The 21,070-nt window shown below is 34.5% G+C and overlaps 1 protein-coding gene across 2 annotated transcripts in view; it reads right to left on the reverse strand.

The window, feature by feature from the left end:
- Vav (Vav guanine nucleotide exchange factor) overlaps nucleotides 1-21,070 on the reverse strand; it is an 81,187-nt gene that overhangs the window by 21,334 nt on the left and 38,783 nt on the right. The window contains exons 5-6 of one of the 2 annotated variants that reach the window (XM_072530368.1): nucleotides 19,227-19,368; nucleotides 3,810-3,971 (exon numbers count right to left, since the gene is read on the reverse strand). In XM_072530368.1, coding sequence (XP_072386469.1) covers nucleotides 3,810-3,971; nucleotides 19,227-19,368 — 304 coding nt within the window. Of the gene's footprint in view, nucleotides 1-3,809; nucleotides 3,972-11,019; nucleotides 11,123-19,226; nucleotides 19,369-21,070 lie in introns of both variants that reach the window. The other variant, XM_072530369.1, reaches the window with a different exon arrangement.

Genomic DNA, 21,070 nt, shown 5'->3' on the forward strand with positions numbered 1-21,070 from the left:
ATATTTTTAATGCTATAACATCCAACGTATACTTTGGTTATTTACTTTTATCGCAATTTAGTGCAAAAACAACCAATGTCAAGCCAGGGTGTACATTGGTATCTTTAGTTTCGATTCAGATCGGTTTATCTTTGTGCAATAACAACCAATGTCGACTGTGGTTGTCAGATTGGCAAAACTGTTTGTCAATAAGCTGACATTGGACATTCCATTCGTGATGAAACATTCATATTGTTTGTTGTTTTTAATTTTTGATAGAAAAACGAAACTTGTTTTAAATACTTTTTTACAGTTTATCTTTTACCTTATTGTGATTTATTCTAAATTTGTTTGCTAAGCAGGTAATTTGTGTTTTGTTTTGTGTAAACATGAAACGTGGAACACAACTTGTACTTTTGTGTACAAAACCAAAGAATGGTGAGTAGAAATGGTTATCTTCCTACTTATTTTTCAATTATACTCAGTTGCCTTGCTCTTTCATTAGTTAGTTAGTGAGATGGTTAACAATTTTTTAGGTGTAAGGTAGGCTCAACGTTTTATTATAAATATTACTTTTGCAGATCAGAGAAGCTCAAATTCAACTGGATACTTAGGACAGCAATTGTTTGCTGAGTTTCAACCAGTAACGGATAATGCATTGCTGTGCAGAGAAAACAACTCTGACCATATGCAAATTAATTCTGGCCCCCTTCATGAGAAAGACTTGGATTCCTTAAACAAAAAAGGTTTGTTCTGTACCAAAATAGTATTGGGCTTATTATCTGATAAATTCGATAGATAAAATTATTGAGCACATGCTCAGTTGAACAGGCCTGTTACAACTTTTCATGTTTGCAGGAGAATTCATTAACTGCGATGAAATGATGGAGGAACCAAAAATTTTACTGAGTTACAACCAGTTACCGATGTTGTGCCGCTGAATATAGACTATAAAAACCCTACACCTGGCCCCTCAAATTATTTGCGCTAGCTTCATAATGAGGTCTCTGATTCATCAGACAAAAATGGTTTGTACTGCATTATTTCATTTGTAGAAAGCTATTCAAATTTATGCAGTTAACTCATTTATGTTTAAACTATTTTTTAGATTTATCAGACGGAAGCTCTGATGAGTACATCCCCGAAGGCAAGTCCGATTCTGACTCTTCACAATCTGAGGATCACGCTTCTCCAAGTTTGCCTAGAGAAGCAGTTAAATTTGCAAAACGACCAGAACAAAACCCGACATCAAGAAAAAGGAAGATTGGAATGCAAAAGATTGGAAAAGAAATGTGAGACAAGTTGCAAAGGCTAGAGGCAAAGAATACGTTACAACATCAGGTAAAACGATAAAAGCAAAGCCTCTAAAACCACCATGCTGCTCAAAAAAATGTAAAGAGCTGATTACCGAAGAAAGTAGAAACCGTATTTTTAAGTAATTTTATCAACTACCAGTAGATGCCCAGAACCAGTTTCTGAGTTCCAGTGTTACACAACACAAAAAACAAACAGAACGATTGCGTTCGCACGGAGAAAGTAGCAGAAGAAAATTTTTTAGAAAGTATGTCTTATTTTCTTCGCCAACTGCAGTAGTTGAGGTATGTCAGACGATGTTCTTGAATACTCTTGATATAAGTCTAATGAAAATTCGAATGATAGTTGTAAAAAAAAGAGAAACAGGAACTAATTTGTGCCCCCCTGATAAGAGAGGAAAACATGGAAAGCAGCCCAAAATATGCAACTTAGAGAAAGAGAGAGTTATGGCTCATATATCAATGTTCCCAGCAGTGGAAAGCCACTATTCACGAGAGAGAACCAGTAAAAAGTATCTTTCGAGTGACCTTTCCATTTCAAAAATGTTTAGGCTGTTCCAAGACTACTGCATTGAGCAAGGAGTTATCTCAACAATAAAAGAGTCGGCCATTCGAAAAATTTTTGTTGAAAATTTTAATTTATCATTTAAACGCCCTTATAACGACACTTGCGAAAAGTGCGATAAATTTAAATTGCAACGTGAGGCACACCTTACCCTTGCTGAAACATCTTATCTAGAGAAAAAAAAAGATAAGGAAATGTCCCTACATGACGAGAAAGTGGCTTTTGCCAGTTTTGACTTAAAAAAGTGTCTACTTACTCCCTTTCTAAATAACAGTGTCTTTTTATAAACGATCCTTATGCACATACAACCTCACACTTTACACCGTATCAAATAAAAAAGCTACACCAATTTGTTACATGTAGAATGAATCTGTTGCGGAGCGTGGTGGCCAGGTGGCCTCTTGTCTTTGGGCCTACCTACAGAGCCTCCCAACTTGCACTGAAGTGGTAAACTTTTTCAGCGACACCTGTCCAGGACAAAATAGGAATATTTATGTTGCGGTAATGTTCAGTTTTTTTATGATGAGATTGGCACTAAATAAAGATAATGATTTTGCACACAATCTTATGACAATAAACCAAAAATTTTTAGAACCTGGGCATTCCCACATGAAAGCCGACACGATCCATGCTCTAATTGAGAGAGGGAAAAAGAAGACAAACATGAAAATTGAAGTGCCTCACGATTGGGCAAATTTTATCAGATCTGTGGGCAAACAGATAAAATGTCGTGGAAATGACCATGAATGACTTTCTGGATTTCAAGAAGCTGTTAAAAACCACTTTTATCCACAAAAACGAAAAAGTGCCATGGTTTAAATTAAAGTGGCTCCAATTCAATAAAGGCGAACCAGGGGTGATAAAATACAAATTAAGTTTCGACGAAAAGGAGGAATTTAAAATTTTTGACATCAACAGAAGAAGACAGAGGTCGTCCTCTAATAATAGGAATTTACTGCCCAGGTACGCAGAGCCGCGACCGCTGGATAAAAAAAAATTGATGACATATGCAGTTTGTTAAAATACATCAACCCCGCCAGTTATCTTTTTTTTCAATCTCTGAAAACTGCTGGTGATAGGGAAAATGGAGAATCAGAAGATGATTTTGCTTAAGTTGATAATATGTATGTACCTAGTGTAAATTATAATATGTTACGTTGGTTTCAATAATAAGTAATGTTTCAGTTATGTATCTTCTATACCTAATATTATAGAACAGAGAAAACAATGTTTTTTTCATTTTTAATAAAAAAATTGTTATTCTATAAATTTCTAATAATTGACTGTTTATATTTCATTACTGAGTCCAATACACTTCGGATTTTGACGAAAAAACACATTGATATTAACAACCAATGTCATCGGTTAAGGGATTATTACTTATTTCATGTAGTAAATATTTCTATGCAATAACAACCAATGTCAATATTTTTTAACTAACCAAATAAAATAAATTAGGGTAAGACCCAGAAAAACAATCAGGTATGAATCACCTTAAAGTTGCCTAAATCACAAAGAGCCAAGTATAACTGAAGCGAAGTAAAAAAATATGAAAGTTTTAGGCAAATCTTTAAACCTGAATTACTCAACACAAGAAATTTTGACATTGGTTGTTTTAGCACTAAGGTACAGATATATATATATATATATATATATATATATATATATATATATATATATATATATATATATATATATATATATATATATATATATATATATATATATATATATATATATATATATATATATATATATATATATACCGCGAACCACTAAATCATAAAATTTATCGACAAATTTACACAGCAAACACTAAAAATCAAAAGGCGCATGTGAATGTGTACCAAAGACACTACTTAGTAATATTTAGAAATCTACTAGTATTACGTCAACATACTATTGTAAATATTAAAACGGATTAGTTTTACAAAAAAAAAGTATATACATACCTTAATGTTAAAAAATACAAGGGTGTGATGTTCTGGTTTCATTTGATTAACTAATGGTAGCATAAAATTTTTCCTTAATTTCTCCAAAACATCGACGTAATTTTTTTCAGTATCTAATAGTTCCTTGATCACAAAATCCCTTTTTTCAGTCGGTTGAGGATGCTAAAATCACCGCAAGTGAAGAGGACGATAATTGGGTGATAAAAACTTGTAAAACAATTATTGTTAAACTTTAATATCTCGTCAATTATATTTCGCCAGACTTAATTTTTAATTTATTTTTAATACAATAAAATGAAGTTTTATTTTAAATATTTAAAAATATTAATTGAAATTTATTTTCCAACCAGAAAATCGAATGAGTTATACAAAAATAATTGTAAGTACTGGAATTATCATTGTTTAATTTGTGTTTTCCACTAATACAACTCTAGGTGTCTAGTCGTGACACGCATTATTAGGAGGAACTTTTCCTACATGAAAAACTTTATTTTGCTGTTTGGATTTATATGAGAGAACGTGAGCTGTGAGAACGTGAACTCACAGAAATTGTCAAGAAGCGTAAAACGTCTTATCTTGGACACATATTTAGACACGACAGGTATAACTTCCTTCAGCTTATTATAGAAGGGAAAATAGAAGGCAGACGCGGGCCGTGTAGACGACAAATGACCTGGCTGCGCAACATCAAAGATTGGACAGGATTAGACTTTCAAAGTTTAATAAGGAAAGCCCAAAATAGGGAAGACTTTGCAGAGGTCATCGCCAACCTTCGCTAAGAAGACGGCACCTAAAGAAAGAAGGATTTATATAGCTATAACATGCGCGTTGCAATAGCAGACAAATCTGACAACATTCAGTGTCGTACATCATAGCTGGTTTTTCTTCTTCTTTCTGTCATACAACACACCAATCGCCTCTTTAATTTCATCGATCCTATTCTTATTTTACTGCATGTATCCCCATCATTTCCCCATTGATCATTAATACTGATTGCCGAGTGAAAGAAACTGTCCAGAGCATTAGCAACTTTCATAAATGCATTACGAAGCACTGTTCTTCGTCTTATCTGAGTCCATTTTTTCTTGGTGCTACTATAGAATTTCATTTGACAATGGCGCTGGAGAAATGTTGTAATGATAATCCGTACTCTAAAAAACACAATTGAAAAACTTTTGACTGGGCTGTATGTGGATAATTGTGTAACCAGTGTTACCGATGAAAATGAGTTGAGAAAGTTTGTATCAGAAGCAACCGCCGTCATGTAGGAAGCTAAGATAGACTTAAGAGAGTGGTAGGCCTCTGGTAGTATAAAAAACAGTTGTCCCTGTTCTTGGACTTCTCTGGGACTTCTCAAGGGACATTCTAAGAATCAATAGTAAAACCTTTCCAGCAGTGGTTGGGAAATGAACGATAACTAAGAGACTGATGCTTTCTATAGCTCAGAGTATATTTGAATCTGTTGGTTTTACTTGTCCAGTATTTCTATTCCTCAATCTGTTGCTACAGAAACTTTGGGAAAAGCGCCAAAGATGGGATACTCCAGTCAAGAATAACACGACTGAGGAATTTTATCTTCCTGAACTGTCGAGTATTGAGATTCCACTACTGTTCTTTCTTGGATTCAACTTAAGGATGACCGGTTTATTTTTGTTTTTAATAGATTAGAAATTTAGCCAATTATGAGCGTTGGAAATATGTGCCTGGTCCTCTTAATCCTGCTGATCTTCCATCAAGAAGCTGTGGTGTTCGAATTTCGAAGGAAGGGCTCGGAATGGTTGAACAGAAACGGAAATAGGTAATTAGCCCCAACAAAAAGTAGGTGTTGTTGAAGAAGAAGCCTGTACCGAGAAAAGGAATAAAGATAGTTCGTCACTGTTGAATATAACGTCCGACGATTGGCATCTGCATTACTTTTCTCAGTACACAAAACTTCTAAGAATTAGAACTTAGTGCTACGATTTTGTTATAATACAAGAAATTCAAACGAAAAAAGAACAGGTGAATTGGTTCCTGAGAAAATCGATAAAGCTGAAATGTTTGTATTGAAGCTAGTGCAGAATGTAGCGTTCGGTTCAAATACGAATTTCCTCACTAAATACGTTTAAAAACTCGCGTTACTGAAAGACTTGACACCTAAGATTTTCGTGTGCCTATCTTACTTCTGGGTGACTTTAGGGGGTAGACAGATTGTGCGGACCATTTTAAAAGAATGTGCTGTGTGCAAGAGATAAGAAGGGAAATTGTTTGAAGTACAAACGCCTTCGTTTCCAGTCGATAGAATTCGGGATGCTACAGTATTTGAAATTTCCGTAATGGAGTTAGCTAGACTTCTTTACTTGAAATCGGGCGAGAAAGCAGGGGTTTGTTTACTCACTTGTGCCGTTTATCATGCAGTACAGCAACTCTTTATAAACGTTATCAACAAGTGCTTTTATTCAAGCTTTTCGTCGCTTTTTTGCAAGGCGAGGACGCCAAAGAACGGTTTATAGTGACAATGGGACACATTTTACAAGATTTAGGGGTGGCACCAATTGATGCCTAAATGGAAGAGCAAAGTTTAAGATCGTTTGGTAATGTACATCGTCGAGACATTGATTACCCGATATGAAGATTTGCTGATCTGCGGATTCCTGAAAAGAGAATATAGAAATATAGATAGAGCTATAGATAGATATCGATATAGAAACATGAAAAAATGTAATTGGGGAAGCCGACCTCGCATAGAGGCAAAGAGAATGATGATGGTGATGAATGGTGCCACACTGCAAAAACCTTTAATTCTACAACGAAGAACAGCATCAGTAGTAGGTGAAACTCATGTGAACTCTGCATAACACTATTGTAAATTGGACTAAATAAAACTATACTAAGTGTAACTTACGAATATTTTATAAACTTACGTCATTTACAAACAGATACGCTCCAAAAAGAACGATCACTAAAGCAGAAAACGTAGGATCATACCACATCCATGAAAACATTAAGAAAATAATCTTCTTTGCAATAACCACGAGGAAACACAACAAATCAAATATAAATAATATCATTGTAGTAGAAAGCAGTGGTGCAGCACCGGATACCACGATATCAAATCTACACTTACAATGATGAACTAAAAGTGTTCAAACTCAGACTAATTATTATGTGGAACTGTACACAGTAACGATGTGTAAAACCAGCAATAAGAACTCCCATCACGTAATTTTACTTTCTCAAAGATGTAGAATTGTCATAACAAAACATGACGTAATGCCTATTAAATAAATCTACAAATCTCAAGTTTAAAAATAACCAAAACAAGTTCTATATTTGTTGAATGAAGCAATTTCACAAATTAATACTAATCGACGGTGAATCAGATATATGTAAATTAGTTGCATAAATTATTTTCATAAAACATATTTTAGTAGAATGAGAGCTCGCTGCAATAACATGAACCGATAAAATAACAGAATGAAATGGTACCAGACGCAAACGGAATATTTACGCTACGTTTGTTGTTCGAATTTACCGTAAAATATCTCAGATGGAATGCGGATGGAAATTTCACGAATATTACGACGATCCAAACCACCCAAAAAGCAATCTTACGACTTTGGAAAATAAAAACAAATGTTGACACGGATGTTTCAATTTTTTCTATTAATAAATGGAATGCCACTGTCGTACTTAAAACCGACGATAAAAATGAAATTAAATTTTTTAATTAGTAATAATAAGAGTTGAAAACTACTGGACATAAACACTTACAGAAAAGCAGTAGCGTGGCCAGGATTTTTTTGTGGGTGACAAAACCAAAAATTGCCTCTTTTGCATAAACGTTGACCAGCCCTCATAATTTTATACTTAAAATTCAGGAAGGATAAATAGAAGGATAAATATCTAGGAAGCATCATATCAGCAGATGGCAGAGTTAAGATAGATGTACAAAACCGAATAACCCAAGGGAAAAAATGCATCCGAATACTGAATTCATTACTGTGGTCTAATAAAATAAAGATGCATACCAAACTTCGCGTATACAGAGCAATTGTAGAACCAATTACCACATATGGTGCCGAATGTTGGACGATGACAAAGAATGAACGAGATAAAGTAGACGTTGTGGAAATGGATGATTATCTTAGAAGGTCATGTCGAGTATCGAGAATGGAAAGAATCAGGAATGAGGAAATACGAAACCGTACAGGAATTAGAGATACTCTTTCAGATAGAATACAAGGAAGGCAATTACAATGGTATGGTCACGTGATGAGAATGGAGGAGGAGCGGTGGCCAAAGAAAGCCTTAATGTATGTTCCGCCAGAAAGAAGGAAAAGGGGAAGACCACCAAATTCCTGGAGAAGAGAAATTACAAAAACAATGCAATCTAGAGGCTTAGAAGAGGGAGATTGGAGAGATAGGAAAAGATGGAGGTTGAAATGCGGGAAAGCGGCAATCGCCGTAGGACCCCCGTTATATGATGATGATGATGAAATTCAGGACGGCGTGGCGTATACTTGTTTGTAACATTTTTGCTAAAAAAATTTAAAAAGAAATATCAGATTTCGGTGCCCGTCCGGACTATTTAGAGGTACCGTGGCATCCACAGCAGGTTTACGCGACTAAACTTTTCGGAGAAAAGCTAATCAACCACCCAGCGGAAGTGTAGTGGTCATTGGGATATTGTGTATGGTCTGTCTCCAAAGATCTTTGTCTCTAGTCATTTCTTTTAACTCATGCATAGGTCTTTTGCATATTTCTGTAATTTGGTCGATCTGGATCTTGGTTGGATCTCCTCCTTATCTTCAGCCTTCTAGCTTTCCTTGGATAATAAGTCTTTCCATGTTTTCTGTATCTGCTCTTATAACATGTCCAAAGTATTTTAATTGTTGGATATGTACTTTGCTGGAGAGCCGTTTGCTAACCTTTAGTTCATTTAAAATTGAAATATTTGTCCTAGGTCAGTCCAAGGAATTAGTAACATTCTCCTCCTCCAACAGAACATTACAGTGGGGTATATCTTTCTTCTTTCCACTTTTCGTAGGGTCCAAGATTGATATCCGTATGTCAGTATTGAGAATATTAAGCAGTTGAACAACCTCATGTTTAGAGTTCGTGAAATTTGATAGTTCTTCCATATTTTGGCTATCTTTCTTACGGCGACTTTCGCTAGATCACATCTACGTTTTATTTCTTCCTGTATTAACCCTGTGTTTGTGATCAATGATTCCAAATATAAGTATGAGTTCACAATCTCAAACCAGTCAATCGTGGTTATGTGTGGATGACTGTTATGTAGTTATATCATAATCTTTGTCTTTGATATGTTTAACTGCAGACCAAATATTTGACTTTCGTTTTATCATTAGATAAAACTCAGATCAATTAACTCTTTTTGTCTATTTGCAAGAAGGGCTATGTCATGTGCAAAACGTAAGTTGTTTATTTTTCGATCACTTATTGAGATGTCCTTTTCCCATCCTTCAAGCGCTCGTCTCATAATGGGCTCCCCATATATATTAAATAATTGTGGAGATAGTATAAATCATTATCTGACACCTTGTTCTGGATATAGTTCGTTTGAGAGTGTGTCCAACTGTTCAAGCTAATTATTATAAACAACAAATTAACAAAAATATACGACAGACGGAAGCACTGCCTGCATGGTCTTCCCAAAATTAACATGAAAAATGATCCTTTTAAGACCAATTATTACTACAACTAACTCTGTATTGAAATTGGGGTAAAATGGAAATGGTACGATAAAAAATAAACAGTACCACAAACTACAAACATTACTGACAGAGGCTATAGGTCGATGTAAGGGAAGCTCGACCAAGGTAATGGCACTGGTCACGGGTAAAGAAACAAGAAAAAAAAATGAAGAATTAATAGAATAATTGGTGGAACATGAAATATAAAAGGAATAACGAGAAACGGAGCTTTAAAAATATAATGAAGAAAATAGAAAAATATGGACTTAATGTATTAGTTGTACAAGAAATAAAACAACAATACAGGTATTACAGAAATGGAAGACTGTCTCTTCTTTTACCAGTGAATATTTTGGTTGTAACTTTTTTTAAATGTAAGAAATATAAAAAACAAATTATAAATTTTTGGCTAATCTCGAATAGGATATGTAAAATCAGACAATACGGGAAGTACAAAAAGTTAAACATTATGAACGCACGTGCTCCCACAAAAGAAAAAGATAAAGAAGTAAAGACAAAGTTTTAAGAAGCGCTAGAGGGAGGTTTTATTTTGGCTCTTGTTACACAAAAAAGCACTTAAACAGTGGTGTATACAAACTTAAATGTGGCGACTGCCCAAAAACTTACATCGGTCAAACTGGTAGAACTTTTATCAAACGTATAGCAGAACATCAAAGGGCTTTCAATAACAGAAAAACAGATTTTAAATACGCACTTCACCTTTTAGATTATAATCATGCTTTTAATGACGAATTTCAAATTCTTCACACAGGTCTTAAGCTATCTTTATCAGAATCTATGGAAATTAACAAATTAAAAAATACAGACATAATTCTGAATGATCAATAAGAGAGTTCTACCCTCCTCAACCTATTCAGTAAAAGACTATAAAGTGAAACACATACCACAAATAGATCACTTGAGAAAGGCACTCTCCCCAAACAGCTGTAGTGATAAGATATTATAATAAATTTTATGGAAGTTTTGAAAACAACCTGTGCTCATAACCTATAACCGCTCAATGTTTTAGTGTATTGTGAATTGGACGCATGCAGTCGCTACAGAACACTGCTCTCATATGCAGTTGATGCAGCAGATTCCTTGCGTCGAGCGGATAACGCAGACAGCTTGCAGTAGTTACCATTTGGCGACAGAGCGCGTCACTACTGCTACTGCTGCTTGCGTCAAACACATGTGACAGTCGCATAAAACACACGCACCTTAAGTGTGTTTTGGTATATTGGCACTGATATTTTTTGTCGAACAAAAAAGTTCTAGAAAAATGTAACAATGTAGGTATTATTATCATTATTACCGTAATATAAAATGATTTTAACTAGTAATACAAATCCACGTAAATACTGACATGTGCAGTAACCATCATTAACCAACATTAAAATATAATTTAGAGATATCAAAGTTTGTATGGTTCTAAAATACTCACAAGTAACAATAAATCTAAATACACTAACTACAATGATACGGATGATAGAAATAAATTGAATATGTACCTCGATCGTCGTTCTGTCAAGACATAAATCTTGATATATTTCTTCACTAGCTACATTAAAAACATGGTTGTCGGCAAGACTCCTCGGTCTGACTGGCATCTCTCTAACACAAAAAAGCCATGCAATGATCAATTTATGAAAAATAAGGTACATGATATTAAAAATGCGAAATCTTAAAAATAATTTATCTTTAACATGAACATATTCACTGCGAAAACAGACTTTATTGTAAGGAAACGTAAGAAACAAATTATCCTAAGATACCGAATAATACAGAATATATATATATATATATATATATATATATATATATATATATATATATATATATATATATATATATATATATATATATATATATATATATATATAAAGGACACGAACTGAAAATACAATCCATATTGGAGTTTATATAATAGATACAGCTCAATTGATGGGGTCATTTACACTGTATGAAAAATACGATACCAGTGGGAAGAGTTTGGGAATCAAAAATATGGAAAAACAGACAGACCAAGACAGAGATGGGATGAAGTAATCTAAAAGATATTGAAGAGAAGAGGAGTTACATGGACAGACGCAAAGATGTTGACAAGAACCCGGAAAGAACAGAAGAAATTTGTTAAGAGTTTCTTAATTTTGTCCCCTTATAACTTTTAATGCTGCATCCAAAATTGTCATCAGTTTTCTGTATCTGTTGCAATTTTGGCTGCACTAATCGTCAGACAGTCTGATAGACAGCACAAGACGAAAGGATTTATTTTCTATTTTTACTTTTTCTTTATTTCAGATACAAGTATAAATATCACTCGGTATCAAAAGTACAATTTGTTTAAATTGTTATAAAATTAATATAAAATGTTTTTTATGTTACAAATAATGATATTGCTGTTTTGGTGTATCTATTTTTACAGAAGTTTCGCATTTTATCAATCATGTTAATGCCTTATTAAGTTTGTGAATGTGATAAAAAATAAATAAAAAAAATATTTCACAAAACTAAAATAAAAGATTCTTGTGGAAAAAACCTGGTGTTGAATATCAATCTATATAGCTAGGACCATAACAATAGTTGGTCAGAATAAGTCGATTATGTTAACATAATTCACCATTTTAATGTATACCTCACATCTCTTTGTTTTATCCATGTAAACTGTACTGATACAAAGGGACTGGTAGCAAATAAAAAAGAGAAACTGACTAAACTATCTACACAATCGGAATTTGTCAACAAAACTATAAGGTCCAAGGGGTATGGTAAGTATCTCACTATTGCCTAATTCTAAGTTATACTGAATACTGTAATAATGAAGTATTATAATATGTTCGTATATGTATGTCAGCTTCATAAAAAAATGCGAAATGTCGTTAATATCAAGGTTGCCAATACTGTTAGTATACTTATTGTTAAACATGGCCCTAAAGGCCGTGCAAAGAGTTATTAGATTTTTATGAGTCCAGAAACTGTTTGTTAGATTATCTGTGTTTAGTGAGCTTATGCCAGAATATAAGGAATTGTTGATATCTACATGAAAATTTTCACTACAAATTTTTCTCTTAGATAATCTGGTCTAAAATTCAAGGGAGGTTCTAAAGCTTTAACATGCAATGGAGCTCCATTGCATGTTTCCCCATTCCCATATGTAGAACAGTACGTTAAAATACATCAATTTTATTTAAAATGTGTTTATTTGCTGATCCATAAAGTATACATCCATAGTCCAAAATAGATCTGATGTAAGATTTGTAAAAAAGCAAAACTGTTTCTGCGTCGCGTCGGCTCACCACCAAGTTTTAAAAATGGATTTTAAAAAATTGAGACCTTTATTGCTTTTGACAAGCATATTTATACTCGAAGTGTAATTTCCATGTTAACTTTTGATCTAGAAACATACCTATTTAGATATTTTATTGACCTACAGAAATTAAAAGTTTATTCACTTAATAAAATAGTACTTATGTTAGGAATATTATTTCGTGAAAAAATACACACACTAGATTTATTAGTCGATAAATTAAAACCATTTTCACAAAACCAGTTTGAGAAATGTACATGTAATTTTCTTAAGATTGTAAGGGAGGGTTCATATTTTGTCCTTTCAGTATGACAAGAAAATAATCAGCATATTGGATTGTTTCATAAGTAATATTTGGTGCATTAAGATTATGAAAATCGGGAGTATACGGATTAAAAAGAAAAGGGCTTAAGACTGATCCCTGGGGTAATCTCCAACTATGATAACGTGGCCCAAGAAGTTCATTTCTTGGACCACGTAATAAGCGCCTTCTATATCTAGAGATAAAGTAGCTAGATAATTATTTTTAGAAAAATTACTCTGTATATCCGTTACAAGTGTAGCTAGAGCATCTAAAGTTCCACATCCTCGTTTGTATCCAAACTGATTGTTTGGTAGTAATTTTTGGTATAGACCCACCATTCTAGTCTGTGTTCTAACATCACTTCTAAAGTTTTAAATACACGCGAAAAGAGAAAAATGGGTCAATAATATTCGGCGTCAAAAGATCAGTAGGAAGACGCCAGAACTCGTGGCTGAAAGACCTGAGGAGATGGTTCGACCGCTCATCCGCAGAGATCTTTCGCGCAGCAGTTTCCAAAACTACAATTGCCATTTGGATCGCCAGCCTTCGAAAGGAGACGGCGCAATGAGAAGAAGAATATTCGGCGGGCTTTAGAATCGGAATAATAATGTATTTAAAAATATCTGCGTCAGGATTTTCTTGAACGAAACGATTTAAAAAGTCTAGTAGAAAATGTTTTGCTACTTCTGGAAGGTTAATAAGCATGGAGTATTTGGTGTGATCGTATCCTAGACTATTATCTTTACGATTATTTATAGCGAAAATTAGTTCATTGTAAGTGAAGCGTTTTAATATGTGATTTTAACAAAATTCAGTTTTAGCAATGCAACATTTTCATCGATAAGAATCTTACTGACGTGTTCTCTTTAGGGCTCATGAATTATAAGGGAATTCTATTAATAGTATATCTTTGAACTAATTGCATTGTTGAAAAAGTAAATCTTGTTTTTATCATTCCCTGAGTTCTAAAAATATGTTTGATGCATAGATCAGCTTAAAATTTTCCAAAAAACTTAGCCTCATTACCTACATCAAAATAATTTCGGGTTAGAAAATTTTAGTACAAATATGTATTTAAATAAGGCCGTCTTTGAACTACCAAAAGTTTGTTACAGGCAAAACAAAGAAATGTTATGGAAGGTACAAATTAGAGAAGCATGACCAAACCAAATATTTTTTTGTTATATGATCCTAACTACAAATTGTCATGCTGATAAAAACAATAAAACCAACAAAAACTTAAATACGAACGAAACACTGTCATAACCTCATAGAAAATGTGTTTATAAATTTGGTGAACTTTATAACTACACATAAAGTGGACATTAGCAAAAAACGGGTAAAAATACATCAAAAATATACGAAAAGTCTGTTTGGTGGAAAAGGACAATCATTTTCAAAAGAAAACATAATGACGGTATTAGATTTCTGTTTCGATACAGGGCAGCGACAAGCCGCTAATACGTATTTCGACCTCTTTAGGTCTCCTCAGAACTGTATAGCGACTGCTCTATTTATCAAGCTGTTTGCTTTGCAAGTTTTAGAAAGCACAGTGGTAAAAATTTGAATTCGGTTTCGCCAGGTAGAAATCGTTTGATTTCTCTTTTTGTTTTCATTTTCAAAAGGTTTTTAAATGATTATCAAAATTCTTAAAAATGATTGATTTTGCTAACACTTACAGGGTAAGTCAAAACACAAATTCATATTTGCTCAGTATTTTTAAATGCATCACCCTATATTTTATATCACCATCATAAACTAAATACAATGCAGTTTAATGTAAGCTAATGTAATCTGGAAATATATTGTAGTGGTATTATATTATATTTATTTTACTACTTACCACTATCTAAAAGCTATTCACAAAAAAAATGAAATAAAGAAATTGTTGGCCGGTGAATTGGTCCTTCCTTTCTATCTATCTGTTAGGAAATTGCTCATTCAATTCACTTTGGATAAGTGCGTTATGATGAAAAGGAGCTCCGTCATGTAAATAACATAATTGTTGACGGATATTGAGTTGCAGGTTTTCAAGGAAAATGGATAAATTATTTACTAAATAAACTTCTCCGATTACTGTTTCCTCAAAGAAGATTACTATTACATAATTACCTATGACCATCATCATCATCAGTAACTCGACAACCCTTTCTGGGTCGTGGCTTGTTCTAGGAATTTCCGCCATTCTGTTCTGTTCCTTGCTTTGTTTTTCCAGTTGGTAATCTTAAGTGTTTTCAGATCATGTTCCACTTGTTCCCTGTATCTAAGTTTGGGTCTTCTCTTTGACCTTCTCCCTATCCCTACTGGTGTTTGCCCCATTATATGTTTTGGTGTTTCAGTCTCCAACATCCGTTCAACATGGCCCATCCAGCGCAGACTTCCGATCTTTATGGATGTTATGACGTCATTGTATGCTGTGTATAGTTGTCATTTTCTTTCACCCCCTTATATATGTGTCTAAGGATTTTTCGTTCAAACGTACCTAATAGGTTCTCATCGCTTTTCGACAGTGGCCATATGTCTGATCCATATACAAGAACCGGTTTTATCAGGGTATTGTACATTTTGCATTTGGTTTTTCTTGTGATGTTGTTAGATCTTAGATATTTAATTAGTCCATTATATGTTTTATTAGCGATATGTATTCTTCTCTTCTTCTCTTTGATATTACCCATGATACCACTCCAAACATTTAAGAACCACCTAGTTTGACTCTTCGCAATTATGTGGTACGGATTTGTTGTGGAGTAATAGTGAAAGCCGATTGGCATATCCGTTTTCATGAAATGTAGATTCATTTCCGAATAAAACAATATCGAAAAAAATTCTTTATATAAATATTTTTTGTTATGCCCATTCACATAAAGCTTTGCGGCCAGTTCATTCGTTTCAAAATTAATTGTTTACTTTTGTAAAATAATTAAAATTCAAGACAATGCGAAGACAATTTGATTTAAAACTGAATTGTCAATTTGTGAAACATACTTTCACAGCAACCTTGATTATAATGGTATAGGAACTCATAATGATATAGGAACACCTAAAATAAAAATAACAATAATTCCTTTATTTAATTTATTGTGTATTGCTTTAATATATTTAAAATAGTAGTTGTCGTAAATAGTAAAGTAAATAAAATTAAATTTAATTCCAAAAATATCCCTTTTTTCCACTACAATTTAAAATATCACCAAAACTATTAAGTATAGTCATGCGAAATACTTAGGGACAAATTAAACTGAACTGCGAGCAAAAAATCGACTGACTTGATGAATTGTAGTTTACATTTAGTAATTTTATGTTGTATTGCTTTGAATTAAAACAACTAATGTAAAAAAATGTCGTCTATTGTTGATCCTTCAAAAAATAATTGGTTTATGCAAATTGGCAACGTGTTGTAAAATTTGTCTACTTCTGTATGGCATAGGGAATGCCGCAAATATTGTAACGGGAATGTTCTGCACTATGTAGACCTCTACGAATTTGCCGCTGCTCGTCTCAGTGCTTTTCAAACGCTGACGTGTGTGTACACCTCGAAGTGCAGTCTTCTTCTTCTTATGGTGCCGTGCACCTATAGTGCGTTAGCGAATTATCTTAAGGCCAGACGTCTATCTTTTGCGACATGCAAAAGATTGCCAGTGTTATTTATGAATGTCCAGTTCTTTATGTTCCGTAGCCACGACATTTGTTTGTGACCTACTCCTCTCTTGCCTTCAATCTTTCCCTGAAGTATTAGTTGAGTGATTGCGTATTTTTTCCTCTCAGAATATGGCCGAGGTATCCAATTTTTCGTACCTTTATCAAATTGAGAAGTTCTCTCTCAGTATTTGCCTTTCTTAAGACTTCCTCGTTTCTCACCATTTCTGTCCATGGTATGCGGAACATTCTTCGCAACGTCCACATTTCGAAGGCAACTTATTAATGAAAGGTACTCTTAACGTCCATATTTCCATGCCGTATAACAATATGGACCATACATAGCATTTAACCATCCTGTATCGGAGATTGAAGGAAAGATTGCTTGCTTGTTCCGTACGGCATTTTATTTCTTGTTGAGGATCCCATTGGTCATTCATCATCATTCCCAAGTATTTAAATGTTTTCACTTGATCGACTGGAGCATATTATGTACTTGCAGTTGTATTCTTAAAAGTGCGTTTTTTCTTATTGCCATGCATTTAGTTTTTCCAGCATTTTTACCTTTATTTCACACTGAGAGCCTTCCAGTGCCTCTGCAAAAATGTTCTCCACATACAGATTGAAGAGCATAGGAGACAAAATACACCACTGTCGCACCCCTCTTAAAATTTCAAATTCTTCTGTGTTGGTTGACTTGTTCAGTCTCACTCGTGATTTTTGATTCCAATAGAGATTCTGGATAACTCTTATATCTTTCTCGTCAATGTTAGCGTTGGGTAGCATTTTTATAATTGCGTCATGTTTTACGGTGTCAAACGCTTTTTCATAATCGAGAAATGTTATGATTATGTCCTTTCGTTGATCCATGCAGGTTTGTACAAGCGTATTCAAGCAGAAAGCTGCTTCACGTGTACCCAGTCCGCTCTTGAAACCAAATTGTTTCTCACCGCTTAGATCTTCCAGCTTTCTGAAGTGCAGTAAGTGAATATTTTACAAATGGATACTTCGCCAGTGAAGGCGACCCAGGTAATTACATTACGAGAAGGCTATAGTCAGAGGACTGTCGCCCGTCGCCTACTTATGACGCTGTCTGCAGTTTTAACAGCTTACCGTCGATACTAGGAGACTGGTGTAACTACAGAGAGGGACGATCGATTCATTGTCCTAAGTGTCTTGTGGAATCTGCCCGCGACAGGAGTTGAGCTTCCAACAACCCTTAAGGAATGTACGAGGTGTCAGCGTCACTCGGTGGACAGTTAGGAGAAGACTTAAAGCTGTCACTTTGACTCCCAAACGAGCTAACGCAGGGCCCAAATTGAACGCACGTCAGGAAAAAGCTCGATATCAGTTTACCAGAGAACACGTCAATTGGGACCTTGGCCAGTGGATCAGAGTTTTATTCTCTGATGAGAGATAAATGTGCTTCTATAATAATAACAGAAGACAACGTGTTTATCGGAGACCTGAAGAACGATTTGATCAGTGCTGCAGTGTCGAAACAGTGAGCTATGGAGGTAGTTAGTGTATGTTTTGAGGTGGTATATCTTTAGAAGGAAATACAAAACTTGTGTTCGTGCCCGATGGTAAGCGTGTAAGCGACAGCGGATCGTTACATAACGGATATTTTCCAAGACCACGTTGTTCCTTACGCCAGCTATATAGGCGAAGAGTGGGATGCGAATCCTCAGGAATCAGTCAGAAACTTAATAAGGTCCTTAAGAGATCGCATGGAAAGTGTAATACCACTTTCATCACTTGATCGCTAATTTCCAAATGAGGAAACACTCATTATCTCGATTTGTTTTTTTATGTTAATTTACTTTTATATTCATTACTTGAGGACTTTCATTCATAACATGTTTGTTTTCTCACATAGAATATTAAGTTATCTTTGTTATGTTCTTTAGTTACTAACTTTATAAATATTGGTGTCATTGCAACAAAAATTACTTCTGTTCACTTCTGCCCAAAACTCATTTTACTTTTGAGTCGATTTTTTTGCTCGCATGTATAGATCGCCTTAAGTATATAATGCTGATATAAAATACAGGGTGCTGCATTTAAAAATACTGAGTAAATAATGAATTTGTGTTTTGACTTATGTTGCATTAAATTTAAAGAGTATTGGCAAAATCAATCATTTTTAGGTATTTTGACAATCATTTAAAATATATGGCCACAACAGGTCGTTGATTTTGTACCCCTTTTCAATTATACAGGGCGTTAAACATGTTACGATTTTCATTGAAATTCGGTTATTACTTTTTTAACTGCCCTGTATAACACAAAACAACTATGTATCATTGTAACTGTACTGTATGAACTAAATACAAAAATTTAAATTGTCTTTTGCATAAGTAGTAACTGTTTAACAATAATAAAAAGTAAATGATTTTTGAATATGCACTTTTCCACCAACGCAACGTCGTCAATAACACCACTACTCTAACATCTTCCATAGTCCGTACCTCCGGCACGGTGGACGCAAGAGTGACATAACACAAATCGCCGTACACATCTTCTTCCCAATCGGCGGATTGCGAACACGGTATCCTAAACTGTAACCAATTCGGACGGGCGTAATTCGTGTCCGATTGCAAAGGTATCGTGCTATCAACAACAGAGGAAACAAATCAACCTTTTAAATATATTTATGTGTTACATAATAGAGATGTAAACAAAAATAACCTAGATCACAATTTGTTTAGTAAAAATTTTTAATGTTTTTAACTACTGCATTATATGACTACTGCTCAAAGTTGGTAATTTTTTCGGTGGTGTTACAAAATATGTTAACTATTTTTTACAGTAACTCTGATATTCCACATGACCAATAAAATAATACTCTACCTTTACTTTTTTTAACACGTAAATGAGAAAATTAAAACTTTTATTTATGTATTTATGCAATAACTGGTTTTCTTAACATAAGGTACAAAGTATTTACTAATAAAAAAAATTTTCAGTCTTGATTGGATAAGATTTCTTCTATGTCAGAATATTTCGCTGTTTTCAAGGTTATACTCCTACGAAACGGGAAACAGAAAGAAGATTGTCATAACATCACAACGAGACAATGACAAATCATGCAACGAATCATGAATTTAAATGTAGGCGGAATATTAGACAGAAAATTACCGAGAAGAAAAATCACTTCCAAACTCCAAAATCGCTTTGAATAATCGTCACAACGTTAAGATTGATTCGGAAGGAGACGTTGCTCCAAAACGAGAAAATAGCAACTTTTTCTTGTTTACTGTCTCTCGTGTAAATATCATGGTTTGTTAAAATTTTAGTTTACGTAAGTATTAAAAACCGACCAATCAACAGCACTAAAAAAAGAATTAAACTGCTTAAAAAAATAACTTGAAATAAAATCTCACTCTCAGATAATTGTGCTTGTCATCGGACCCCCATTCCCCCAACCCCCGGGCCGAACCTTGTACTTCCATTTGCCTTGACTTACAATTGACTTGGAAATTTCACCACCTCCACAAACTGGTCCAAAAAAGGATCTTCGAATACAGAATTCGCGCGGACAAAAGCAAAAGGAACACCAAGAAGACTAAGTCGTCGAAAGAAGCCGTACGACTGAATTTACCTTTCATATGTTTTCGTTTTTTTTTCCCGGTTTTTTATAGCGTTCTCCGCCTTCCGATTCCCAGTTTCCAGCTACGTCGGTCATTCCATTCGCCAGGGTGAAGGTTTCTTTCCGACATTGCCTTCTGAATGCCGCCCAGCCAGAATTGTTTTGGCCTTCCTCTCTTCCTTCTTTCCCTTGGCGTCCATTTTAAAATTTGGTTTGGCAGCCTGTCGTCGTCCATTCTTTTCACATGACCATACCAGTTTTTTTTTTCTCTTTAATAAATGTCAGCAACTACGAGAGCCTCCAAAAAGAGAGTGATGTCGTTGGACGCTCTCAATCTCTGACCAATAACCGCTCCTGCAGCGTCACCCGAACTTGTACTCCCTCTCCTATTGGACAACTGACTTGGAAAATCCGTCACATTTACAAAAAGGCAAGAAACCCGATGTATAGTGTTGTCCGTCACATTCACTTGTTGAGCGAATTTCAAGCCAGTCCTTCTCGAGCGCGCCTAAGCTTTCCTGCACTATGGGGGCCCATTATACTCGAACTATGCCTGCATGCCACTTTGGAGATAGTTGCAGTTTCCTCTATAATACTGCTTTTTCTTCGAATACAAGAATCTCAACAAATAGCATATTTAAAGCGACTGATAAAGAGTAAAAAGATGCATCAAATCAACTATTTTCGGGCTTCTTGCGTATCAACATGCTGGTCAACAAGTTT

This window comes from Diabrotica undecimpunctata, chromosome 4, assembly GCF_040954645.1.
Source record: "Diabrotica undecimpunctata isolate CICGRU chromosome 4, icDiaUnde3, whole genome shotgun sequence".
Lineage (NCBI taxonomy): Eukaryota > Metazoa > Arthropoda > Insecta > Coleoptera > Chrysomelidae > Diabrotica > Diabrotica undecimpunctata.